At 42.8% G+C, this 25,351-nt stretch overlaps 1 protein-coding gene across 1 annotated transcript in view; it reads right to left on the minus strand.

The window, feature by feature from the left end:
- The window catches only part of LOC103359182 (voltage-dependent T-type calcium channel subunit alpha-1H), a 49,598-nt gene extending 30,596 nt beyond the window's left edge, over positions 1-19,002 (minus strand). Inside the window, exons 1-9 of the mRNA XM_008284412.1 lie at positions 18,923-19,002; positions 16,383-16,669; positions 7,218-7,311; positions 6,858-6,991; positions 6,343-6,440; positions 4,973-5,132; positions 2,591-2,903; positions 2,373-2,465; positions 1,700-2,282 (exon numbers count right to left, since the gene is read on the minus strand). Coding sequence (XP_008282634.1) covers positions 1,700-2,282; positions 2,373-2,465; positions 2,591-2,903; positions 4,973-5,132; positions 6,343-6,440; positions 6,858-6,991; positions 7,218-7,311; positions 16,383-16,645 — 1,738 coding nt within the window. The 5' untranslated portion in view covers positions 16,646-16,669; positions 18,923-19,002. The remainder of the gene's footprint in view (positions 1-1,699; positions 2,283-2,372; positions 2,466-2,590; positions 2,904-4,972; positions 5,133-6,342; positions 6,441-6,857; positions 6,992-7,217; positions 7,312-16,382; positions 16,670-18,922) is intronic.
- Positions 19,003-25,351: the final 6,349 nt, after the last annotated feature.

A 25,351-nucleotide genomic window follows, 5' to 3' on the forward strand; every position in this document is an offset into this window, starting at 1 on the left:
TGTGTGTGTGTGTGTGTGTGTGTGTGTGTGTGTGTGTGTGTGTGTGTGAGCTTTGGGGGGGTTAGATTTCAGCAGAATTCATTAGCAAGTCGCTCGGGAGGAATGCTCCAATGACATAACAACAAACACACTAATCTAGCACGAGCAATTCACTTGTCATCACAATTACAACAAATTCATATTTCACTGGAGACTGACAGTAAATCCAATCTGTTCGTTCTATGATGTGTGTCTATAGATAATGTGGACAGCAGACTTGCTGAAAATTACTGCCCTTACTACATGTGCTTATCTAGAGCTGTGCCATTTAACAACATAGGGAATCATTTCTGCTCACCAGCTACAATTAGAATTTCCCACAGAATTGTATTAAAAATTGATATGAATTTTCCCTGTTACTTAACCCATTTTACATATAAAGGCCACTTTACCCATCGTGGTGGTAGCTGAATATTCAGCCTGTGAAAACAGTTGAATAAAGTGTTCTGAAACACTGAGGAGCTTTGAAAAAAAAAAAGCCCCCGATGATGTCAGGATTATCAGGATTATTTCAGCTTGGACTTGGAGATAACTGGGCTGTGGAGTTGTGTTGTGTTTTTGGAACATGACACATACTCAGAATTAAAAGTTAGGCTATTGTGGCCTTTGCTGCAAAGATTGTAACCATATATTTTTAGTCTGCCAATTTTATGGGACTGCAATTTCATGAGGAACTCTTTAAACTATTTCGTCATCTCAGAAAAGGTATGTGATTCATCCAGGTGAACCTGACATTGTCTCTGGGAAGTTCTGCTGCTGCTGAGTTTCTTTAATGTATTTATATACTGCTTTGAGCAACTCCCTATGTCGCAACAGTGCACAGTGCCACCCCAAAAAGAAAAAAACATAACCGAAAACATTGTTTTACAAATATATCAATCAATCAATATCTTGTTGCGAGTCACTTTCATGAATATTTGCATCCAATCTCTCCACCAGGGTTTCAGGGAATCACACACAGAGAAGGAGGTCTGGATAAAAAATGTAGGTCAGAGAGAAAGGTTTTGGATCAGTTTGATTTTAGTTTTATGTATGACTGTTTGTAGGATGATTGTTTATGGAATTTGCAGCTGCTCTAAATGTGCTTCCCTCTTATTTGCTCCATACATTGCATCCCTTATCCGTCATCTCTGTTGCTCTAATACGCATTAGGATTGCAATACCCTTGAGTGTGATCTTGGATCCGAGATACACATCTGGGTTGTCTTGTGACTAATTACATGAATGTATAAATACAGCAGAGAGTTCTAGCATTCTGCTTGCCTTGTCAATTCATTAAAAATGTGCAGACTGTAGCAAGCTGAAGCTTCTCTTTTTTTATAACGCTCTAAGCATCAAAGACTAAATTAAATTTGCCTTCACTGTCTTTAAAGCGGCAAAAGTCAACAAATTGATATCTAAAAATTTGACTTAATAAATCTGAAGTGATCTGCAAGTTTAAAATATGCTGAGGGTAAGTGGGACAATATGTTCTCTAGTCCTCCGGATGAACTGACAGAAGAATCAACACTGCTAACGGTGTTAGAGTGCAGAGAGGCCAGTCTATAATAAGGGGCTCAAAACCTGTACCTCCTTATCACCCCTAAGAAACCCACGGCCTGATGCTGTGACCTTGAGAGACTGCACACACTCACACACTCTCACAGACCTCTGTCCTCACCATGCTCCAGCACCAGCTGTGGCAGCCTGTTGACGGTCTCCGTGGCAACCTGCCTCTTCTGGCCTTGGCCCTTTGCATCCTGGTGACTGAAGAGGGGCGCGATGAAGGGATAATTAAACCCGTTCCCTCCGTTACTGACAGCAGGTTCAGGCTGAGGTGGATGCTGGTGATGATGATGATGCTGGTGATGATGGTGAAAACGCTGATGAAGGTGTGACAAGTCATTGGGGGCGTGGCCTGAGTGCCGGTGGGCGAGTCCATTCATCTCCCCAACTCCGCTCCCTCTGCCTGATGCACCACCCTGGTCTTTCTGGCACGCACACACGCAGTGAAAGCGTGCGCGTCTCTGAGCGTAGAAACGGGACAGTCGTCTCCACGCCTTACGGCCCAGGTGTGCCAGGTAGCGGATGATCTCCTCGTAGCAGCTTCCTGGTTGGCTGTCGCTGGCCAGCGTGGAAGCTGATTGGTGGAGTTGGCGGGCTCGCTGCTCCGATTTCATTAAGGCGTGTTCTCTCTGCTTCGTTTCAGAAAACTGTGTTGCGATGACGACCAGGCACAGGTTGATCATGAAGAAGGAGCCCACCTGGTCAAGATAATACATTTCATACACTAGCTGTTAAGCAAGTTTAATGTTTGAACGTGTATATGTGTGTTTGTGTCTGTGTGTACTTACTATAATGAGGAAAATGAAGTAGATGAAGTTGTAAAAGGAATGTGCATCCATGACATAGTACATGATGTCTACCCAACCTTCAAGAGTAATTACCTGAATGTAAACATGCACACAAACCAACAGTAATCAGAGTGGTGTGAAGTGCGCATGTCATCATAATCATTAACTGATGGTGATTGATTGATGTATTCCTGCAAATTATTCCTGCAGATATTCACCTGAAAAATGGCAATCCATGCATATCCAATGTTATCAAAATTAATTGCTCCTTTGTGTGGGTTTATTTCCCCGGCACGACACTCATTGTAATACTGATACCAGTTCACACATGACACTGGCTCATCCACTGTCAGTCCCATCTCTGCATGGGCCTCCTCAGCACCCAGGAAGCAGTAAGACCCGCCCACACGGCGGCGAGGCACATCGGAGCACCGAAGCATCCCATTTTCTCTTTCAGTTGAACAGATGAAGGGGTGGTCCTCTGTGCCATCAGGCCGATAATAGCCGTTCAGGAAGGAAATGTTATATTTCCTGGAGAAGAAACGTAAAAAGTAAATAAACATTTTTGTTTGTTTGTTTTTATATATTACGCGGTTAAAGCTGTAGTAGGCAGAAATTGGAAAAGAATGTCAGAATAGGAAAATTAACAGCCCTCCTCCTGCAGGTTGCTTTAAACATGCAAAGATATTTAAGGCAAAAAGTCAACATTCATTTGGAGCTTCAGCCATGATTCAAACCCAGCCCTCCTGAGAAACAGTCACCAACACACGCTGCTGTTACCGTGGACTTGTTAATATTTGTACGAGCTCAGCTTTAACCAAAATTAACAACTGCATTTGCTCCTGAAAGAGGAAGCAAAATCACCTGTATGCTTGTTTATTGTCATAAGCTCCATGAAACGACAAAAACCAACAATGTGATGGTCTGTTTCTCCATGCTTTCATGGTTCATGATTTCATTTCTGTCCAGTTTGTGGCACTTGGCTCCATGGCAATTTGTTCACAAAAATATATGGTACTGTAGTCTTTAGATCATGTAATGTAATACTGCATTTCTTGGGGACTATTTTCAGCTGCCGATTAATGGATATTTAATGTGCTAGTGGGTATTTATGAACAGAGGATAATGTGTGCGAAGGAGTATGTCACCCATTATGGCTGATTAATGTTTTTTTAATTTCATTAAAAGAATTTTGGACAGTGGGACAAAGAAATAGGTTGTATAAAGCTTTGTCCACATGGACCTATACACTTATTAACAGGAAGAACTCAAAAGTCTGAAGTATTTAATAGTCAAAATGTGGAATGGACCTAAAATACAAAGAGTGGACAAAATCAAGTGAAGTCTGAATGATTTTCAGACAGATAAATCATTTTATTGACCTTTTGTTTGCTCTAAAGGTCTGTTTTATGAACAGAAAAAAAAAAAAAACCCTGAAAGATGGTATGAAATACACAAGGGTGTTAAAGGAGGAAATGAGGAAACAGAAAGAGAAATACAGATGAAGGGAAAAGAATAAAAGAGAGGGAGGGTGCAGCAGAGAGATAAGCAATCAATCATCTGTGCTGTAGAAAGGGGTCGCAGGGGAGCGCTGCTGCCTCACTTCTTATTAGGGAAGGTCATTTTGTTGTTTATGAAGCAGAAAAAAATCCAAATTGCTACACTGAACATAAAATCTAGAGAGGGGTTAGTTTTAAGTAAAGAAATATCGGCTACCATGCAGCGGGTTAATACAACCACAAGAGGGTCAGGAAAAAGCAAATAACAATATCGTATTGCTCTTCCTCATACAGCCGTCGCGTGTGACGGACTTAAAGAATAAAAAAGTTTTTGCTTTTAAAGGTCATTTGTCAGTTTTTTCTGATGCTGCGGCTGAATGTATAGTAAACTGACCAGAGAATTACTTGTTTAATTTGTTTGCATTTTTTCTATAAAGCACTCTGTAGCTGTGTTTTAAAAGCTGCCATAGAAATAAAGTTTCCTATTGTTAGTATTTGAAGGTTTACAGGTTTAACAGCAACTCATTAAAAAACACACTCATTAGTTGTATCTGCCTACTCCAAGTAGAGCAACAGCATGCCACCACAGCACTGTCAGTGATTATTGTCTAAGTGGGTCAGATGAGCAGATGTGAGGTCAGGGGGTAAAAAATGATGTTATGTGATGTTGGGTAATATTACGTGACCAGTTTGTGAACATGTGAACAGGAGTGAGAGAGACAGTGATGGAGCATGACAGGAAGCATAATATGGGAATAAATAGGAGTAAAATTCAAAAGGTTTTCTGTGGCAACAGCCAGCGAGAGGCAACCCAAGAAAAACGACACACGAAATTCATTTAGCCTTCCTAATCCCTTGATTTGTGATCTCTGATGCTTAAAGGGTCCGGCAGGAGACGCATTTACACATTTACTGCCTCCCAGACGGAGCTGATTAGAGAACAAACAAGATCAGACGATGTGTGCAATCGATCGCCACTTAGAAATAATAGCTGGGTGAAAGAAGCTAATCAGTTGCGAGCAAACTTCTGACACTGGATTCGGAGTAATGAGGCCAGGACATCCCTAGTTGTGACATGTGCCTGTTACTATAGTAACTCACATCTTGACATCATCTCCCATGAAACAGCGGTTCCTCAGTAGCCCCGCCCACAGCTGTACGCCAACAATGCCAAAGATGAAGAACACAAAGAAGCACAGCGCCAAGACGTTGCCCAGCATAGGAAGTGTGTCTAGTAGGAGAGTCACCAGGATACGCATACCTACCAAAACACAAACACACACACAAATACAGCATAAATATCAAAACAAGACACTCAAACAAGCAGAGACCTGCATGTAAATAAACCTAAACTTGAGGAAATTGTCTGTTACGGGAAATTCTGGCCAGCCACTGGAAATCTCTGAAGTAGTGCAATTAGCTGAATGGCAAATAATCAGAGTTCAAACGCTGATAATTGGCCTCCTCTCCTTTCTCTTGAAGAGCACACGTACAAAATTCTCCTCCTTGCCGCTTCCAGACTTCTGGGTACTTCAAACACACTCTCAAATTTTATGAGAACTCAGTCCGACTTGTGCCAAGGTCACAGTTTGTAGTAGATAAAACATAAAGTTGGCCGGCCACTTTGTTGGTGACCCGTTAGTAACAACACAAGCATCGCAATGATTCCCATGACTTTGTTCGCTGTGTCCCGATTTGTTTACACAGGCATCCATCAAAAGGAGAAGTGCAGTTGTTAACACATGCATAGCTTGGGAAGTTAAAGAAATGGAAAAGAATTTACGGTGTAGTCAGAGAGTGCAAGGGCAGTGACACATTTTTCACTGTCTTGGCTGTGACTAATGAGGTTGCTGACTTTCAGCTGAGAGTGTATCCACGTCAGAAGAACAGTGCAGGAGTTGTAGCCCTTCTTATACATGGTCCAGTTAATGGAGACAGAAAGTTGATTGCACAAGTCATCATACACATAGGTAAGCCTTGCACCATCATCATATTTCATATTTTGTTCAGTCAGTGGCTTTCTGAAGTCTGCAGCCCACAGACATCAGCAGACACTTGGTATCTTTCCTGCTGATGCTTTTCCAGGCCTGTACTGCAGCCACCTTCACTTCTTGCTAGTTTCAGGGCTCTGTGCCTTCAATGTGGTCTTCAACAAGCTTAATACACACCAGTTGGATTTCAGTCAGGTCAGTGATTTGTTAAGTCAACAACATTATAAACCTCGATTGCCCTCCCCCTTCATCTTTCCTGATCTTTGGCCCTAAAGTCAGGAGAGTTCTGCACTGTTCTGGACGTGAGCACACTTTAAAAGTTGAAGTCAGCACTTTAAGCCAACCTCACAGTGACTGTTTCATTCACAGTCCATTGTGCTGAGTCCAAACAATGAAAGATAATCAAATAACTGTCCTAATAATTTATGAGTGAGCTGCACGTCGGAGGGAAAAAAAAAAAAGAAGAAGAGAAAAACTCACTGGGAACTCTGTTGATGGCTCGCAGTGGGCGGAGAACCCGAACTGTCCGGATGGCGGATAGACTGACGTTGTGTCCATCCAGTGAGTACTCCAGCATTCTGCGGAGAGGGAAAGCCACCGCTGTGTCACTGGCATCCTGATCAGCCTGACCTTGGCAAACCCTGTACGTCTACAGGGAATCCAGCAGAACGGCGTCTCTGGGATACATAGCCTTTTAACTACCAATCACCGAGGTCTGAGTCTCTCAGGACCGAATGATGCGATTGTCATTCTGTGAGGCTATCACACAAACACACATGCACACACACACAGACACACACACACACGCGCACACACACACTTCTGCTGGTGCGTCCAAGCACGCGCACACACACGCTTGACATTTAACTGGCATTAAACAAGTGTCTAAGCTTTACACAAAACACACACACGCACACACACTTTTGGCTCATATTTAATGTCAGATGCGTGTGTGTATGAGTGCATGTGGGTGTGTATGTCTGTCAAACACTCACCCCACTATAACAATGAAGAAATCCAATCTGTTCCATGTGTCGCCTAGGTAACCGCTCTGACCTATGACCCCGAGCGCCACCATCTTCACCACCATTTCTCCCGCAAAAAACACAAAGATGCCATCATCCAGAGCCTGCACACGCGCACACACACACACACACACACACACACACACACACACACACACACATGGACACACACGCATACCCAGAGGATTAAACTGATTAAGTGGAAGAAAAATTAAGGCAAAAACTTTTCAGACCCTTGATAATAAAGTCTCACAGCTGAACATAATTAGTTTGTAATTTCAGATTGTGTGTGTGCGTGTGCGCGTGTGTGTGTGTGTTGGGGGGGTTTACCTGCAGCAGGAAGGGGGTGTGGTCACAGGGCTGGAACATCCCAAGAGTCACACAGTTCAGCAGGATGGCCAAGATGCTCACACGCTCAAACCACGTGGCAAAAGGTTAAGGGTCAACACAACAGCAGAGTCTGAGCAGTTATTAGATAAACATTTCACAAAGCTGTGCGTCTAAGCTTTTGCGCAATAGTTTGACTGACAGCAGTCCCAGTGAATCATAATGCACGTTTACTCTTGCCACTCAGCTTCCACCTCAGGTGACCTCCGCTCTTCTGAAATGAAACATTCTGGCTCTTGGATGTCTCAAGATGTTGGTAAGCAGTAAACTTAAATCCAAGCTTTAAACAAACCATCAGAAGTAAAGGTCCTGAGTCTATGGAACCGACTGAGTGTTAAGATTAATGGAATTGCAGATGGGTGACAGCTTAAAGAAAAAAGCAACATAAAGTGTCTCAGTAAATTGCTGAAACATCACACGCTGCCAGAGCAGCTTCAGTGCTACTTGACATAGACTTAAATCTTAAGGCTCTGGAACTCGACTGATAAACAACATTCTTCCAAAAGGTATTAGCTCATTTAGTGTTTTGATTATGGTGGTAGAGAGGGCTGTTAAACATGTCTCCCATTAAGATCTGATGACTGCGAAGGCCACAGCATATTATTCACATCATTTTCATACTCATCATGCCATTCGGTGACCTCTCGTGCCCTGTGTGGAATCATCTGCATTCATTATCTCTCTCCACTCATTTATTTAAGTTTTTCCTTCAGTCTGTCCCCCTAAAGTATCCCACCAATGGTAATGCCTGTAGCAACCTAGAGGAAACCCCAAGATAACTGACTGGTGAAGTTAAAGGTCTAGCGATGTCTGTGTTGTGGTGTACAAAACATTACCAACTTGCAAAACATCTGTCTAAGGGTTACATGTACATGACTTGTCTGCTTCACAGCGTCAAATCAAAATTACAAGCACAGAACTGAATGTACTAAGCTGGAAAACAACTTTTATGAGAGTAGAAACTTGCAATAATAAGCTTAAATGTGTCAACCTTCGTTTATAAGCACAACCTCTGACGAGACAATTTGACATGTTTAATATTCACAGCTACAAAAGCCAGACAGCTACCACGAAACAGTTAGTACGACATTTGAAGCCAGTTTAAGTGTAAAACTTGTGTACGGTGTGTGTTTGAGCATCTGTGTTGCTTGCTGGCTGTCAAACCGCAAAAAGGAGCATGAATCAGAAGTGAAACGCGGAGAGGTTTTAAAAGAGAAAATAGTCTGAAGTAGAAAGTTAAAGGAAAGATTGTGCTGGATTTGTACAAACACGGACACACACACACATACACGCAGACGCATACACACAATCGAGTGCAAATGTGAAAACTGCTGAATGGATGACAAGAATGTATTCAAGATCCAAGGACGCATATATAACAAAGCCTCGAGCATGCACATGGACGCATACACACTGACACATGTGCACACTCACACAGGCGCACACGCAGAGTCCCCTTCCCGGACACTTTGCTCTCGAGAGGGCGGAAAAATTAATGAGAGTACAATCCTTTATCACCCTTGAGACAGAGAGAGAGAGAGAGAGAGAGAGAAACGAGAGAAGGAGAGGGAGAGCGAGGGTAATCCAGTGTCCTCCCTTTGCTATGGTTGCCATGGGAACCCCCATCTCACCGTGGGAACTGACTTCTGAGTTTCACAATCCGCTTGCATCCTGTCTGGACTGGAACACAACACAATTAATACACACACACACAAACTAAATGCACGCACACACAATAGAAAACGGCGTCCTTCAGCACAACTCCTGCTGAAGCATCCTCCGTTCCCCCCGAGCTGAGGAGGGTCGTTTTAATCCTGGTTCATCTGTATAAGTTACAGCAGCTTAAATAGCCCTGTGTGTCTATGAAACACACACTCTCCCCTACACATAGACACAGGCGTGCATTAAACAAGGAGCGGGGCAGGGTCAAGGTGTGAGTGATGGATGAGATGGGAGTATTTCTACAGTTGGCACATCATTCAACATCAGCAACGAAACACAGAGGGAACGTCCTTTCCTCTGTTTCACTCCCTCCACTGCTTTTCCTTTATCTCCTCTCACACTCAACCTTTCTCTCCATCATCTCTCATTTTCCTCTACAGCCTTTTTTCCGTCTCTTTGGCCCAATTATTTTTTCTCTACGCTTTGCTCCTCCTGCTCTGTCTCTCCCTCTTCCTTTATATAGATCGGAATAATTTCCCATCTTTATTCCATATCACTTCTTGCATATCTTTTATGCCTTTCCATCCACTCCTGTGCACATACGCTCTCCCGTCTCTCTGAAACGCCTTTGCTCCGCGCCCTCCCCGTCTCTTTCTACCCTCTCCACATATGACTGCCCTTGGGTAGAGTTCTAGTCTCCGTCAGAAACCTGAGTCTCAGCCAACAGATAAACTACAACTACACTTAATAATTAACATCGTCGGAGAGATGGAGCGGCAGAGAGACGGACAGGGTGAGACATACAGCGATATAGATACAGTAGGGGGAAGAGGGGGGCAAGAAAGAGGGGGCAATTAAAGATGCGGTGAAGAAAAAAAAAACACGGCTGAACAGAAGGCTGATACAGACCCTGACGACTGAAGCTTTAAAGTGCAAACAACTGCAAATGTTGCGTTGCCTCCACGCTTTGTCTCCTCGCTCAAATTGCCTCATCCTCTCATTTTCACGTTCTGCCACCCTCTCCGAGAGAACCTCCCCTCCACGTTCTCCTCTCATCTGCTCTCCTTCTCTTATACTCTCTCTCCTCGAGTGCCAACACAGGTAATAAAGGTCAGGCAGACATTATAAATCACATCGGATCGACATCACCCTGATCTTTCTGGCATCATCCTCCACCCTTGGCTGAGATACACATGCTAAGTCCAGCGTGAGGGAACACTTTCATGTGAGACGTTCATTAACTTAAAAGGATCATCCTCTGGGACAGAAAGGCCTTCGATTTTCCAGTGTGGTACCTCTTGTCTCACGAGGCGCACTTTACAAAAGGTTAGAAGTTCCAAGTTACAGCTTTATGTATCAGTTATACACCATTAAGGATATATACCCCTGAGTTTCCTGGCAGTAAAAATACATTTGGCCGGTGTACATCCTCCTCCACAGTAGCCGGACACTGGCTTTGTCTTGGTACGTAACTCTTAAGTTCATCAGGAGACTTCCCCGGTGGATCATTTCACCACATAAGTTCTGGAAAAGCTCTGAGAGGAGCCCTTTTATTGAGAGCTTATTAACATTTACTTACTGCATACTTGATAAATCGTTGTAAAATCCTTTTACTAATAAGACCCCTGGGCTCATTACAAAGGAGGAATTTTGTATGTCCTTATTAATTTCTTAACGAAACAATAGTTCATTTTTTCAGCCTTAATTGCAGCGCGGCTCTACGGACTGTCGGTTGGTTGGTCAATGGATTTACTAACGTGATCCAGGATGAAATATATCAACAGCTGTTGAATGGACTGACCATGAGATTTGATGCTGATATCATGGTCCCTAAGAAGATGAGTCCTTATGACTTTGGTAATCCTCTGACGTTTTCTATCACTTTAAGAAAAATATGAAGAACTGTTTAAACTGCCATGAAATTTGGTACATGCAGTTATGTCCCCCACATCCTATCACTGTCCTGATCCCCAGACTTTAAGACTTGCTTTGGTTTAAGATCAAATATCTTATTCGAAAATTCAGTTTTTGAGGGGAAAAAACCCTCTCAATCAATGGTAAACAGGTCTATCAAGCACAGTCTCTATGGGGAAAAAATACATTCAATAAACAGTAAATGGACTTTGTGAAGAAGGTTTCATTCATGGACTTCATGGATGTTCTTAAATCCTGTTGACTGTGCTTGTTTTTACAAGTGTCTTTCCTGTGACAAAGTTTTATTTATATATCTTTCTGATGAGTGTCTGAAACAAAAGCAAATACATTAAATTAAAAAGTGCTTACTATTATTTAGAAGTCCAGCCAGGACAGGACTGCTATCATTAAGTGGCTTTCCACTTGGGACCAGCACTACACCCCCATAATTGGCCCTCTGTGCCTTTCTGTTTCCATTGCAGTGTAGGATCCAACAGCTTCGACCACAACATTAAATATAAGTGTGCCAAAACAACGACAAATAGTTGCTAAACATAACTCCAGTTCTGTGAGCGTGTAGGGAATAGAACATTGGATGGTTTATGTTACCCTATATGGTGAATTATACATTGTTAGAGAGAGAGGAGAGGACTGCTGCTCAATGAAGACATCAAGACTGCAGAAAAAAATGGCACTTGCCATCCTCTCCAAGTTTAACCAATCTACATCGAAATAGATCCAACAGATTTTGATAAGCATAAGTATGTACGTTTTTACTCCCCCAAAAACACGTTTGAATAAAGTTCTATAGGGGCAGTTCTTGCTGCCAAAACTGACACAGAAGGTCAGGCCACACTAAAACGGCCCACAAGTTTCTGCAGTCGTAAAAAACCTGCTGAGTACAAAAACAGACAAAACCTTCATGATGTCAAGGTCTTCAGAAGCGTCATGTTTAAATATATAAAATGTAAAGTAAGTGACTGCCCAAGTTAACCCTCTACAAATAAGCATTTAGTAGATGCACCTTTGGCTGCAATTAAATAGCAAATGGTCTGCATATAGTGCCTTTAAACCTCAGCTGGGTTCTTACAGTGTGTTTCTCATTCACACACACACAAGACGCATCAAACTCGCCTTGCAAGTGCTCACCTCAGCATCAGCAGCAACTTCTGGTTAAGAGTCTAAGGTGACTTCAACACATGGAGAGGCTGGGAATGGCACCACCAACCTTATAATTAGTGGACAACCCACTCTACCACCAATAGAAGTACAGCACTGGGCCTGTGTGGACAGGTCTTAATGTAATTTACCTCATTCTCCTTTGTAAAACTGCTCAGGTTCTGTCAGGTTGTACAGGTTTCATGAGTGAACAGCCCTATTCAAATCAAGTAACACATTCTCACTTGAATTAAGGTATAGGCTCTGACTTGGCCCCTCCACAACATTCACCTTGTTGTCTTTAAACTATTTCTGTGTAGCTTTGATCGTATACGTTGGGTCATTCTCTTTGTAGAAAACAAGTCTTTTTACAGACAACATGAGGTTGTCCTCCAGCACTCCCTTATAATTTGCTGCATTCATTTTATCCTCTACCTTTACAAGCCTTTCAAGGCCTGCTGCCGAAAAGCGTCCCCACATAATGATGCTTCCACCACCATGCTTCAACATGGAGATGATGAGTTTGTGATAACGTGCAGTGTTTGGTGTGTACTAAATATAGTGCCTAGTCTGATGACGGAAAGGCTTAAATTTGGTTTTATCAGACCAAAGAACCTTCTTCCAGCTGACTTCAGAGCCTCCCACATTACTTCTGGAGAATTCAATTTGAGATTTAATATGAGCTTTTTCCATCAGTGGCTTTGACAGGTCAGGAACAAATAACAGTGGCTCTATGCACAGACTTGCTCATCTCAGCTGCTGAAGCTTTTACCACCTTCGTTGGAGTCCCTCACTCGTCTGTTTGTTGCACGGTCATTTGGTTTTTGAAGGCTGCTCTTGGCAGAATTGTGATGTGCCATATTCCTACATTTCTTAATCATGGATTTAACTGTACTCCAAAGAAAGACATCAGTAACTTGTCTCTTCTTTGACTCAGAGTTGCTTGAAGTGTTCTTTTGTCTCTATGGTGTAATCAGGAGTCCTGATTCACCAGTGACCGGACCTTTCAGAGACAGGTATCTTTAGACTACAGATACTTGAGACGCATTCACTGCAATCAGATAATCTCCATTTCACTGCTTGTGTGACCTCTACCAATTGACTGTACTTGTGTTAAAGTAGGGGAGTCACTTTAAAGGGGGTGAATATTTACGCAATTACAATTTTTTTCTTTTACAATTAGAATTAATTGACATTCATTTGTAAAAAAAAATTGTTTTCACTTTGACATGAAAGAGTCGTTATTTGTAAATTCTTGTCAAAAAAAAAAAATCAAATTGATCCTGATTCAATGTTGAAGAATAATAGTACAAGAGAACTTCCATACTTTTTTATAGCCACGGTAGCTAGAACTGTATAGAGTAATTCTGTTCAAACAGACTTTTCTAGCAAGTATTACAACTAACGATGTGCCTGTTGCGATACCACCACCACTGTGATAAGCTGTAGCATTTCACTAGAAACAAACTTTGAGTGTTCATGTGTAACAGAGACGTGTGTGTTGCTTGTACAAAAACATGATTCATTTAACTATTTAGCCAAAACCACAATGTGTCATGTTGTGCCCCACTCTCTCCTGTGTTTGTCTGCATACCAGGGATATCATGCAATTCAGAGTAAGTAGTATTGATGTCTTTATGCTAAGTCAAGTAATTTACTCTGGACTTACAACTGATCTATAAATGTCAGAGAAAATTTATGATTTTTTTTATTAACTCTCAATAAAGAAATTGGTTATGAGCCCTACAAAGGATAGCTTACTAGAATGTGGTACTGTAAAAAAAAAAGAAAAGAAAAAAAAAAACGGCTGGAATGGGAATCCTCAGATAAGAACTACTATGTGTATGAATGAGCAACCTGCTCGCTGGCTTCATTCTCTTTGCTCCCGGGCCTCACACTTTCACTTTGGAATCCAGGCACACAGACTTGATTAAACATAACCTAGTTAAGCTCAAAGTCTGTCATGTTCAGTATGTGTGTGAGTAAGTGTGTGCGTTAGTGTTAAGGAGATGGAGAGAGAGTCTGCAATGAAGTGGGGCCAAGTTAGTCAAGTTGTCAAGTCCACTGACTCCACCCCCCGTGAATGTGACAGCTGGTAACCATGGAAACACTCGCTGGAATCATGCTAATTGGCTGAAATGATTCTGACAGCTCACCCTACTTTGAGTAAGATCTCCTCCTATCCATCGTTGTCTCCTTGCACACACACAAACGCACACCTCAACCCAATTAAGGAACCGTTTAGAAAAAAATGAAAGGGAAAAAAAGGGATAAATAACAGGGGATTGATACTGAGTAGAGAGCGATGAAAAGTAAGAAAGAAAAGAAAGGGAGAGCAGATTAAGAAAGGCAAGCAAAGAAAGGTACTTGTGTAAGAGTGACAGAATCAGCTTTTCTCATCTTTAAACAAAAGGAAACGCTCTGAATGTTTCATGCACTGCTGAATAAGTTATGTCCCGTGTGTGTGTGTATGTGTGTGGCGTATCTGTGCACGTGTATGTGCGCTAACCCCCACACCGCCACACATATGCGTGCGTTTTTCCGTGTGTTACATGTTACATTAAAGGAGCGGGATGACTGCCGCACAGAAAGCTCAGCACTTCACAAAGTAGGCACCTTGTTCCACAACCAACGGCACCTCCCAAAGAAACACGAATTAATAGAAATCAGCGCAGTTTTGAAGGGGCACAAGATAATGTTATATAATAGCGAAACCCAGTCTTGTTTGTGTTCCAAATAACCTGGTTAGATGTGCTGTAGGTTGAGGAGATGTACGGTATGTTGTAAACATGGCACAAAAGAAGCATGATGGCTCTCTGAGAGGGAGGAAATGGAAGCAACGAGAAAGGAAATTAATTTGTAATATGTACTGAGTGCAAAAAAAGGCTAGGAGGGAGGGGTCACCTCAGGAAAAATGGAACTCACAGCTCTTGGGGACTGTCCCCTCCACCCCCGGCGCGCTCACATTAATGTCCCTGTCGAACAACGTCCACCCACACCGCTTCCCCCGCAGATCACTCACAGTAACACACATGCACCGACACATGCACACACTCTAAGTTTACTGCAAAGAAATATACATGAATAAACATAAGGTGGGACACTAGCCAGTAACCGCGCCGCACAGACACACAAACGGAGGGAAAGACAGACAGACGCGCAAACTAATACGACAACAAACAAATACTGCAAGCGGAAGTAACCAGGCCGTCGGGGCAGAGCTACATTGTTGCCAAGCAACCAGGTGATTCCTCTAAAGAGCCTCTCCATGGGAGATTCCCTCGTTTGTGTGAGGGCATTTACTCACTTATGTGTGTGCATGCCTCTGTGTGTGTGTGTGTGTGTGTGCATGATGGTGAATGTGTGTTTGTAAGTGTGCCCTGTAAGTTAGTGCTGACACAGTGAGCGTACAGTGTTCTGAGATGCGACCATGGTTACAGCCCAGCAGGATACAGAAGAGCTGGGTTCGTGGCATTTGTAGCTTTTTTTTCTCTCTTGATTTGCTCTTGGTGTACATTTTATTTATTCAGCAATTATGTATTTAGATTTTATGAAGTACACAGAGTGCTGACGGTGGCAAATATCGCCGACGTGCACTGACAAGCGCACAACGACACACAGGCAGAGGAACACACGTACGCTCACACAGAGGCAGGCGCACATAGAGGCATAAGCTGTGGAAAATATTCAATTTGGAGAGCCTCAACAAATCCCTGAGGTGTTGCTGACGTTTATGCACGCTTCGGAGTATTCATAGCTGCTCACACACACTACAGCGCTGATAACTGCACACCTATACTTCACATCTTCACGTCTACAGCAGAGCGGGATAAAGGGTGAGGCACACAGCGAGAGACGGGGAGGGGGGACGGGAGGTGAGACGATGGAGACGGAGGCAGAGCGAGGTTTGGGAGGGTGACGTGAGTCTTTACTATTTGTGACTCCTTCCACTGTATAAACGGAGGCCGGTAACAATGCAACTGACAGGCGACTGTAACCCTGGAGATTCATTAGAGCTTGTCACTATGGAAACCTCCAATCAGGAAAAAAAATGTTAGCCATCTTTTCCTGCAGCTAATGGGTCCAAGGAAATACCTGAGTTCCTCCAAGCACACATATACGCATGTGCACACACACACACACACACACATGGACATGTACCAAACTGACCTTCTTCCCACCTCCCTTGTGTTTAAACGTAAAGTAAACATCGAGGCGCGAGGTGTCTTGTATGTACAACAGCTTTGAGAAAGTACAGAGCTGAAACACAAACAGACAATGTCCCTCTCACGTTATGAACAGAAATGCGGTTATTTTGCACAAACGCACGCATGCTCGCAGCGCTTCAGGTGCACTACCAGCAGAGAAGGATATGGATGGCAGACGGCTCGGAGGCACCAGGAGCGGGGCGGGCTGGTTTGGGTCAGAGCCAAAAGAACCACTGGTGCTAGAGTGGGGTACGGCAGCTCTTCCTTTTCCTCCTCCTCCTCCTCCTCCTCGTCCTCCCCACCTTTCTGCTCCCTCTCCTCTGCTTCAACTGACACATGCACCTTCTCCCCCTCCTCCTCCTCATCCTCTTCCTCCTGCGTTGGTCCTCTGTGCTGCTCATGCAGGTCTGACTCCTGGATGCCCGTCATGGCCGTGCTGTGAACAGCCTGAACCTAGAAGAGGGCGCAGGGGCACCGGCACACTGTTCAGGACACTGCAACATACGGCGGCATGCGTGTTTGTTTCTGTGTGTGTTTTCTGCTGTTTTGCCTTGTGGCTGGCACTGCAGCGCCCAAAACAAACTGGGATTGCGCTGACTGTCAAGCCTGCCATCCTGTTCATGAAGCATAGAAAAAAAAAATTTCTTTCTCAGCTTTCTCAGGAAGAAGAAACACAGGCAGCCAGAAAGCCTTTGCAGGAAACATAAATCTGCATAAACCTAAACAGAGTGAAATAATAGACACGGGCAAAGGTGCAAACACAGGGCCGACAACAGGAAGCACTTAGACCTCCTCGTAATAATCCTTCAGCTGTACAATTCTGTGATGACAACAGGCCATTACTGCTGATGCTTTTAATCCAGACTGGGTTTAAACAATCTGGACATACAGAGATAGAGTAGCTTAGACGGCTATTTCTTATTACTATAAAGCGAATATGTACAACAGAGAGTGCAGAGCTGAAACACAAACACCCGAAGTCTCTCATATAATAATGTGTGGTGTTGGGTAGTGATATCGTCGGTTCTTTTTTCATTTACAATAAAATTCCACTCTTGATGATTAGTGTTACTTAACTCCCTGAGTTATGGTTTCTCCTAGAGCTATAATTTAAGATAAAATCTCATGAAATGTGACACCGTCGATCCACAGCCGACCGTGGTTAATTTTTACGAGTATTGACTGAAATTCTTAGAGCACTGGAATATCATGTAGAAAACGTCAAATTGAATGATAATCTCGGTTTTAATTAAGCACGTAATCACAAGAGCAGATTCATTTCTTGGCTTCAGATTTCTGTTTTTTTTATTTCATCACATTTTCTGCTTTATTGGGCAGTATGCGGGAGAGTTTGGCAGGAAAAGATGGGAGTTGGAGCATGTGACACAGTCCACATTGTCACGAGTACACAGCAAACACTGCCCACTGGTCCACCGTGTGCTCATTCCGTTGCTTATTGATCCCCAGAGATTCGGGCAAAATCATTCCAAAACCACCAATTTGCTATTTAGTTGGGGCAATAGCTGAATTATTTGGACAGCGTAAAGAAGAACCTGAACAACAGTAGTGTGGGCCAGCCATGAGTCCATGCACGCATATACAGTCTATAGTCTGCCTACACTGTGACAGGACAACAGGAGAGCTGGCATGCAAGTTCACAGCTTAGAGAGGAGTGCATCTGTGTGTGTGTGATTGTGTGTGTGTGTGTGCGTTTCATGAAAATAATGAGATTGAATCAGCCTTTATCCTTCTTTCCTGTGTATTCACTATGGGCACATAGCCTAGACTGTTTAAGGAGTCTAGGGCCACACAATTTAAGGCTTTTTGTTGTTGTGATTCAATTGTGGCTGTTGGGCGGACATCAATTAACCACTGAAAAAAAAAAAAAAGGAAGCCATTCTTCTGCACAGTTAAAAACCTGCTGATGAGTCCTTTCAAAACACTTTAAAAACTCGTTATGAGCCTCCCCTGCTAACAGTCAGGCCATGTGTGAATTAAATCATCCTTATGAATCTCAACCAGTCACCAGAACAAAATATATTCAGACTCCTATAAGACCTCTGAAAGCCATTAAGTCGGTTTTAGATTTATTGCTGTGCAGTCATTTCAAACTGCGTACATTGCCCGAAATCTTTACCAAGAATTTACAACAGTGTGTGTCTCATGCGTAACCAAGCCAGAGCAAAGAGCAGATCTCCATTAAATACAACATTTGTTTTTACTCAGTTCAGTTAAAAGCATCCCTTCTGAAGGCCATCCAGCTACATATATCGACGACATCTATGATCCTGTATTATTACCCAGCATTAGTCTCTGAGCAGCCAAACGAAAACAGTCCAATCAATCCAAACCATAAAAAACCAGCAGAATCAATTAAAACCTAATTTCTCAAAACAAGTCTCAACATTGCCGTGAAATTAAACGATATAAAAAATACATATATAGGTGCTGCTATAAGGTCACTAACTTATTTTGTAGAACTACGGCCACTTTATAACTGCCTCTGAGAATATTGTGTTCCATATATTTTTTGTACCTTTTTGTGGAGACACACCGCCATCGACAAAGAGCGACATCATTAGATCTGGACATTTTCTATTGTGCCACGGGCTTTTTACCCAGCGCACTGCCCGGGACAAGAGAGCACAGAAAAAAGTACATAATAGCAAACACAAAAAAAGCCAAAACTTTGCCTGACGTTCTCACCGGGGAGCAGCGTCCATCCACCAGCGTCACTTCACTCGGGGTTCGCCGTGCGCCCTGAGCTCCCGGAGCCCTGGTGCTCCATCTGAGAGCAGCCCGCTGGTCCTCTGCCTCCTCCTCCCCCCCTGCCGATATCCAAACTCAGCCCGTCAGTCGGAGGGATGAAAAAAAAAAAAAAAAAAAAAAAAAAAACATCAACAGATGTGTGACGCACAAGTTTTAATAAACGGGAAAAGTAAAGTTAAATAGGACCGGGCGGTCCCCCCGTGCGTCTGCGTCCCCTCAGCCGCTGGACGCGCTCTGCGGTGTCAGGTACCGGAGTTCAGGCGCACCGGGGAGAGGGAGAGCTGCGTCAAGCTCCACCACAGGGAGGCAGACAGGAGATAGTCGGATTTTAGCTTCAAAATAACACAGTCTGTCCCCGGAAGCTACACATAAAGCGGTCTTACAACCTGCACCACTGGATACAAACTCATGTCGCTGCAGAACTAGTTTGTAGCTAGTTTTAGGCTAGCTGTCTGGGCTACTAGCTAACAGACTCAGTACTATAGCTTGTACAACAAATTTCACTTTGAGCATGATTCACAAATTAAGTGTTAACTAAAAAGCACCGCAACTTAGCGTATGACTAAAAAAAATCCACTTTTTCCTTTCTATTTTTTTCTTTGCCTCTAATAAAACAGTTGACAGCATTTTGTTTAGCTGCTAGCTGCTACTCGGCTAGGCTAGTATGCCAAGAAGTTGATTCAAAGTCGTCTCAGCCTCTCTGCTGAGTTTAAACCTCATTAACGAACCCCAACCCACAACACAAACCGTGTTTATCACCAGTAACTAACTATCTACGAGGTAATTTCTCTAGTTATTAGGTATTTTACTGCCTAATCGAGCTGAACCACCTCTGGTATTTAACTGTCCTCATAGCGTCCATCCAGCGTGGAGCCACTCAGTCCGGTGGTGAGTGAGAGTGGAGGTAATGGATCAGCTGTGGCACCGTGTCCTCCCGGATAACGGTTTTATTTTGAAACGTGTGACTGCAGCAGCTTATTCTTAATGCCGTATAACTTGACACTGACGGAGTGAGTCAGAGCATGTGACTCGTCCCCTCGATCTCCTCCGCCTGGCTGTACACCCCATCCCAACATCCCTGCTCCTGCCTCCTCCTGGCTCTCCTCTCACAGCCGGACAGAGTGTGTGTGTGTGTGTGAGTGTGTGTGTGTGGGCGGAGGGTGCTGTCATATATGACATGATGCTCCACAGTCACACTCAGCAGGGGTGTCGACTCACTAAACCCACAGAGCTCCAACACAATACCTTCAAATCAGCTTATATGCTATGTCAGGTTTCAGAGGACAAGGGATTACTAATGACTGATACTACAAGCTACTGTGTGAGATTTTCATAATAGTGGTGGAAGAATCCTCACTTTGTACTTCAGTAACAGTGGCTATAACAAAGTGTAAAATTCTAGTCATTACCAGTGTGAGTCCCTCGTGCAAAAGTACAGGTAGCAATTATGCAGAACAACCTCTTTCATAAAGTTTTAAATACACGATATGGTTTGATGATCACAAAGAGGAATTTTTTGTCACCCCCCCCCCAAGGAGGCTTCATCCAGTGTCAAAGGGAAAATCATCAGCAGCAGAATGATAATAAATGAAAAGAGACGCTTTTGTCTATCAGGAAAATGCACAGCTTTCTGTGGAGAACGGTTTATGCAGACCCATTGCCTTTAATGTGGGCAGATGATCGCTTAATGTCATCCCGCAAAGGGCCATCTGAGCCTGGAACAACCCTCTCACATGTGATCAATATTTTAATGCTGCATCACTTAGCAAAGTGGATTAATTGATGGATAGTTTAATCTATTGTGCTTTATATTCATCAACTTATCATTTGCTCGGTCGAAACTGTAGCTTCATATGTAGCTTCAAACTACACATTAACTTCATATGCAGCAAAGTGTTAAGTCAAGAGTAAAAACTTCTGTCTGATTTACAGTGTAGTGAAAGTATAAAGTGGCATAAAATGGAAAGCCTAAAGTAGTACCTCAAAATTGTGCTTATGTGTACAGCCCCATTAAGTAAATGTACTTTTGTTGCTTTACAGTCGGGCTGCCTGTAAAAAACTGACATCGTGGTCGTTTTACTGCAAAACAGAAATTGTAACCAAATGATTTGAAGAAAAAAAATGAAAGGAATAAATCCTTCTGCAGTGATTGGGGTGATTTTGTAAGAGGTTCACTTGCATAGAAAAGATAAAATAAAACAACGTCTGGAGTCTTTCTCATAGCACTGGGAGAAGCATCCAAAACAATTGGATAATATTCAGATCTGGCTTTGCACTGCATACACAGCTTTGTCGTGCTGATTTACTGTAAATACTTAAACAAATTAGTCATGTTGCCTAATGTAGGTTTTGGTCAACATCACCCAATCTGTAGCTGAAATATTTCCATACAAATGACTTTTCTCGTTGCAACCAAATCGTCCTTTTCAGTGTTTCTCTCATGTTCTTCCCTCTTATTGCTGTGCACACAAACACACTCCACGTCTTGTGACTACAGTTTATAAAACGTATATCCACCATCCCTTAAATGAGGGTAAATTATGTTTCATCAGAAAGACATCTCTTGGAGATTACTCAGAGAAAACGAGAACCGTGTAAGTTTCCTTTTTTTGTATCAGACAACAAAAGCCATTGTATCCTGATGTGTTGTGTGGAGTTAATTTGTCTTACTTAACATTACACTTCCTGCGCTGTGACTATTGTGCACATCACAGTGTCGCTGTGATATATTATGCAGCCCTGCTGTGCAGCATTTACCTTCACTTAATATACTTCCACTTCGTATTAGAAATGACATGCTTCTTCTGCAGCAGTTCTCATGAAAAGGCGTGTATATATTGTACGGGTCTGTGCTCATACCAGGCTGAGAGTGAAAAAGGCAGAATAAACATCCTTGAAATCTTAAAATAGCGCTGAAACTAAACAACTGCTCATTTTTCTGGGGGCTCCCAGCAAGTCCCTGAAGGCCCCGCCGGTCCCTGGATCCCACTTTGAGAGCTGATACTAGAGCTATACAGTATACAGTAGGTCTGAGCAAACAGCTTACGGGGAGCACTGCTCTTAAATGCTCTCCTGCTAATTTTTTAATATCTACATGTGGCCTCAAAATAATTTTCCGGGGATGTTTTGTTTGATGTTTACACTCCATTAGACACAAAACAAGAGTCCCGGGGTAATAGCTGTGAGAGGCTATAATGCTCATTAGATGCTGGAATACAAATTGAGATGGAGTAAAAATAGACAACTACGCTATTCTTAGATCTTACTAGCAGGGGGGGAAATGTAAAGTTTGCCACGCCAGAGGAAAAGTCATGCTGTTGTTGCCTGAATCAGAAGGATTTATCGTCTGTGCAGTGGCCATTTTGGACACCTCAGATTGAGATTGTCTGGCATAGCTGTATAACATCAAAGGGCTCAGACAGAATGCAAATCAGGCTTTAGTGGAGGTATGAAGTGGACTCTGCTTGAGTGAGGAAATCACACTTATCTCAGTAAATGTGCAAAATACAAGGGGTAAGGAAAAGGGAGCGAGATGAGGAAATTAACAGACATACCTGAGGTTCTTGTGGAGTTTTGCGATTGGAGTTACCCAAATAGGCATACTCCACACACACATAACTTGCATATTTTGGGATTGATCTCCAGCTGACATATGTGCACACACTTCTTTGGCTATATGGGGCAAACAAAAGCTGCAAAAAAATACCCTGGAGGTAAATTTGATGGGTAATTTGCTTCACGTTTACTCAGCTCTTATCAGTTTATCAATCTCAGCTGTATTAAGTTTATGTTGCATACTGAGTGATTCTTTCTTTTTTTCTTTGTTTTTTTTTTTTCATTTACACACTCAACTTTATGGTTTCCTGTTTTTGTTTTAAGTCCCTAACTGGCCATTGATGAAACCCATAAAAACTCATTTTAAGTTTCAAATTTAGTCGTTTTTTCAATGAAAATAGTCTCCTCCTGCCCTCACCCAATCACCTGGCTTCTCCTCTGGTGCCACTTTGAGATTGATATTTGTGTTTTGTTTGTGCTTTTGAATCAAATGTCTCAAGAACTATTGGATGGATTGCCGTGAAATCTGGAGCACACATTAATGCACCCCTCAGGATGACTCCCAGTAACTCTGATGATTCCTTCAAGTCTCTCTCTAGTTGTGGATTTAACCCCTTAAAACTCTTGAAATATAATCCTTTCCTGCCTTGAAGTGGCTCAGATGTAACTCTTTGAAGTCCCTGCATCTCTCTCCATCCAAACCTCTACGCTCGCTGCAGCCCGAGCACATCGGCTCTCCTGCAACTCTGTTCAAACACTGCAAAGTTACTCAACAATTAGGAAACTGATTCCAAAGAACAATGACACAGAAAGTCCTCCTCCACCAGCTGACAGGATTGATTACTTTGGTTTGTTGCATATGAAAACCGAGAACTCTTTATTTGTGAGTCTGTCATCAGCAGACTGCGGTTTCAAAATGGAAATGCTCAGCCGTGACATTGACTGCTTATTTCTCTAATGATGTGTCTTCTCGCATACGAAAGAAAAAACACTACATGGACATGTTGACAAGGTGAAAAACTTGATTTTAACTACAGGGGGTTTTTAGCAGTACATTGATGTCAAAATGTCAAAAATTATAATGCTTTTATCTGAACCGTTGCCTCAGGTTGTAATTTTTGGACGTATTTGGAAGAACAGTACGCTGGATAAAATTATAGAGGGAAATGTTGTCATTTCCATTTCGACCCCCTGGTCAAAGTGTTGTCTCACCGTTCCAATACTCAAACCCAGGAAAAATGATACCGAATTGTGTTTATTTGCCTTGTTGTCATGGCAACATAATGTGCTGCAGCTGGGGTACAGGTTTAGTTCAGAGCAGCTTTTTCTTTGATATTGGAGGGTTTTGATGACAACAGCTCTGCAAATGAAGGAGTGGCTGAGGCTACTGATGATGAAGAATCAGTTTTTGTAACATCAGTTAACGTGTTGCGGTTAGATTTAATAGTAAATCATATTGCGATACAGCTCATCCAGGTAGAAACGCCTTTATTTGTACGTTTAGAGAATTCGTTCTTTTGTTTTAGGCACAGAGAGGTGCAGATTCAAAACTTGAATAAATGAGAAGAGAAATACAACAAATGCAAATGCTGGCATACAGGGCACAGGGGTTCACTAGATGATTTAATGAGTGTGGCAATTATTTTGAACTGACATGTTGGACATCGCTTTACATCAGCATCATCAAAACACAACAGCAGAAAACATCTTTTGCATGGATGAGTTTCACCTCATCAGCTCCACATAAACCCTATGACATTGAAGCTGTCCTGGAAGATCGTGATAACTCAACACCTTCCAAAGACACTTTATGTTGCTTTTGCCTTTAATTTGTCCCCCATTAATTTTTTTGTCATAAACTAAAGTGGGAATGCGAAGTAACCTGAGTCAGTCTGAGTCATCCTCTACGGCTATGAATGTATGCACCTAATTATTACGATGCTTTACTCTGGACCAAGAGCTGGACAAACAGTGGATTCACTCCGAGTGCGACTAAGAGCTAAGATTAGGTTTTCACTCAGAGAAGGGAAACACCGTGCAATACCCAATCAACGCCCACCAGACGGACTCCTCACAGCCATAATAACTCTTACAACTACAGCAGACATCAAAGATTTAGTGTATCTCAAGAACACAGTTTTAAGATATCTAGGACACATTCAAGCACGCTGCCGCACAGACCTCTGCAGCTAATATCTTGCTCTCCCAGAGAAGGAAACGGATGAGCATTGTTTGAAGCCTCTGTGCATGTGTCTTTGTGCGTGTGCGTTGGCTGTAATCGGTTGTTATTGGGTCTCCCTCGCTGTGTGTTTCCACTCCCACTCCCATTCGTTTCCCCTCTCCTTCCAGCTCATCTCATCCTTCTCACACTTACTGTCTTGTGTAACTCATGCAAGACTCTTTCTGCTCCACAGAATCATTTCATGCATTTTTCACTCCGGCTCTGTCACTGTGGTGTGTTCAAATGCTGTTTTACATTAGTACTCAAATGCGCGCGCACACAGAAATGCATTCCCCCTCTGTTATCGGTTGAGGATGGGTATCTAGGCCAAACATTATTATCAGTGTGTGGTGGGCGCCCCTTGGGTGTGTTACCATGGTGACCATCACATAACATTATATACAGGGAAGTGTTTTATTCCGTGGCATTGTCACGAACGCGCGCACACACACACATACACTGTGGGAATTCGATTACAAATCAATAATCCTGATCAATCATTTAAATTGCTATGACAACCACCTGAGGGCACAAAGCACAGATGTACATACTGTACATGCACACATGGGCAGAAACACATGAGCAGTGTG

The sequence above is a fragment of the Stegastes partitus genome, unplaced genomic scaffold, assembly GCF_000690725.1.
Source record: "Stegastes partitus isolate 25-593 unplaced genomic scaffold, Stegastes_partitus-1.0.2 Scaffold357, whole genome shotgun sequence".
Classification (NCBI taxonomy): Eukaryota; Metazoa; Chordata; class Actinopteri; family Pomacentridae; genus Stegastes; species Stegastes partitus.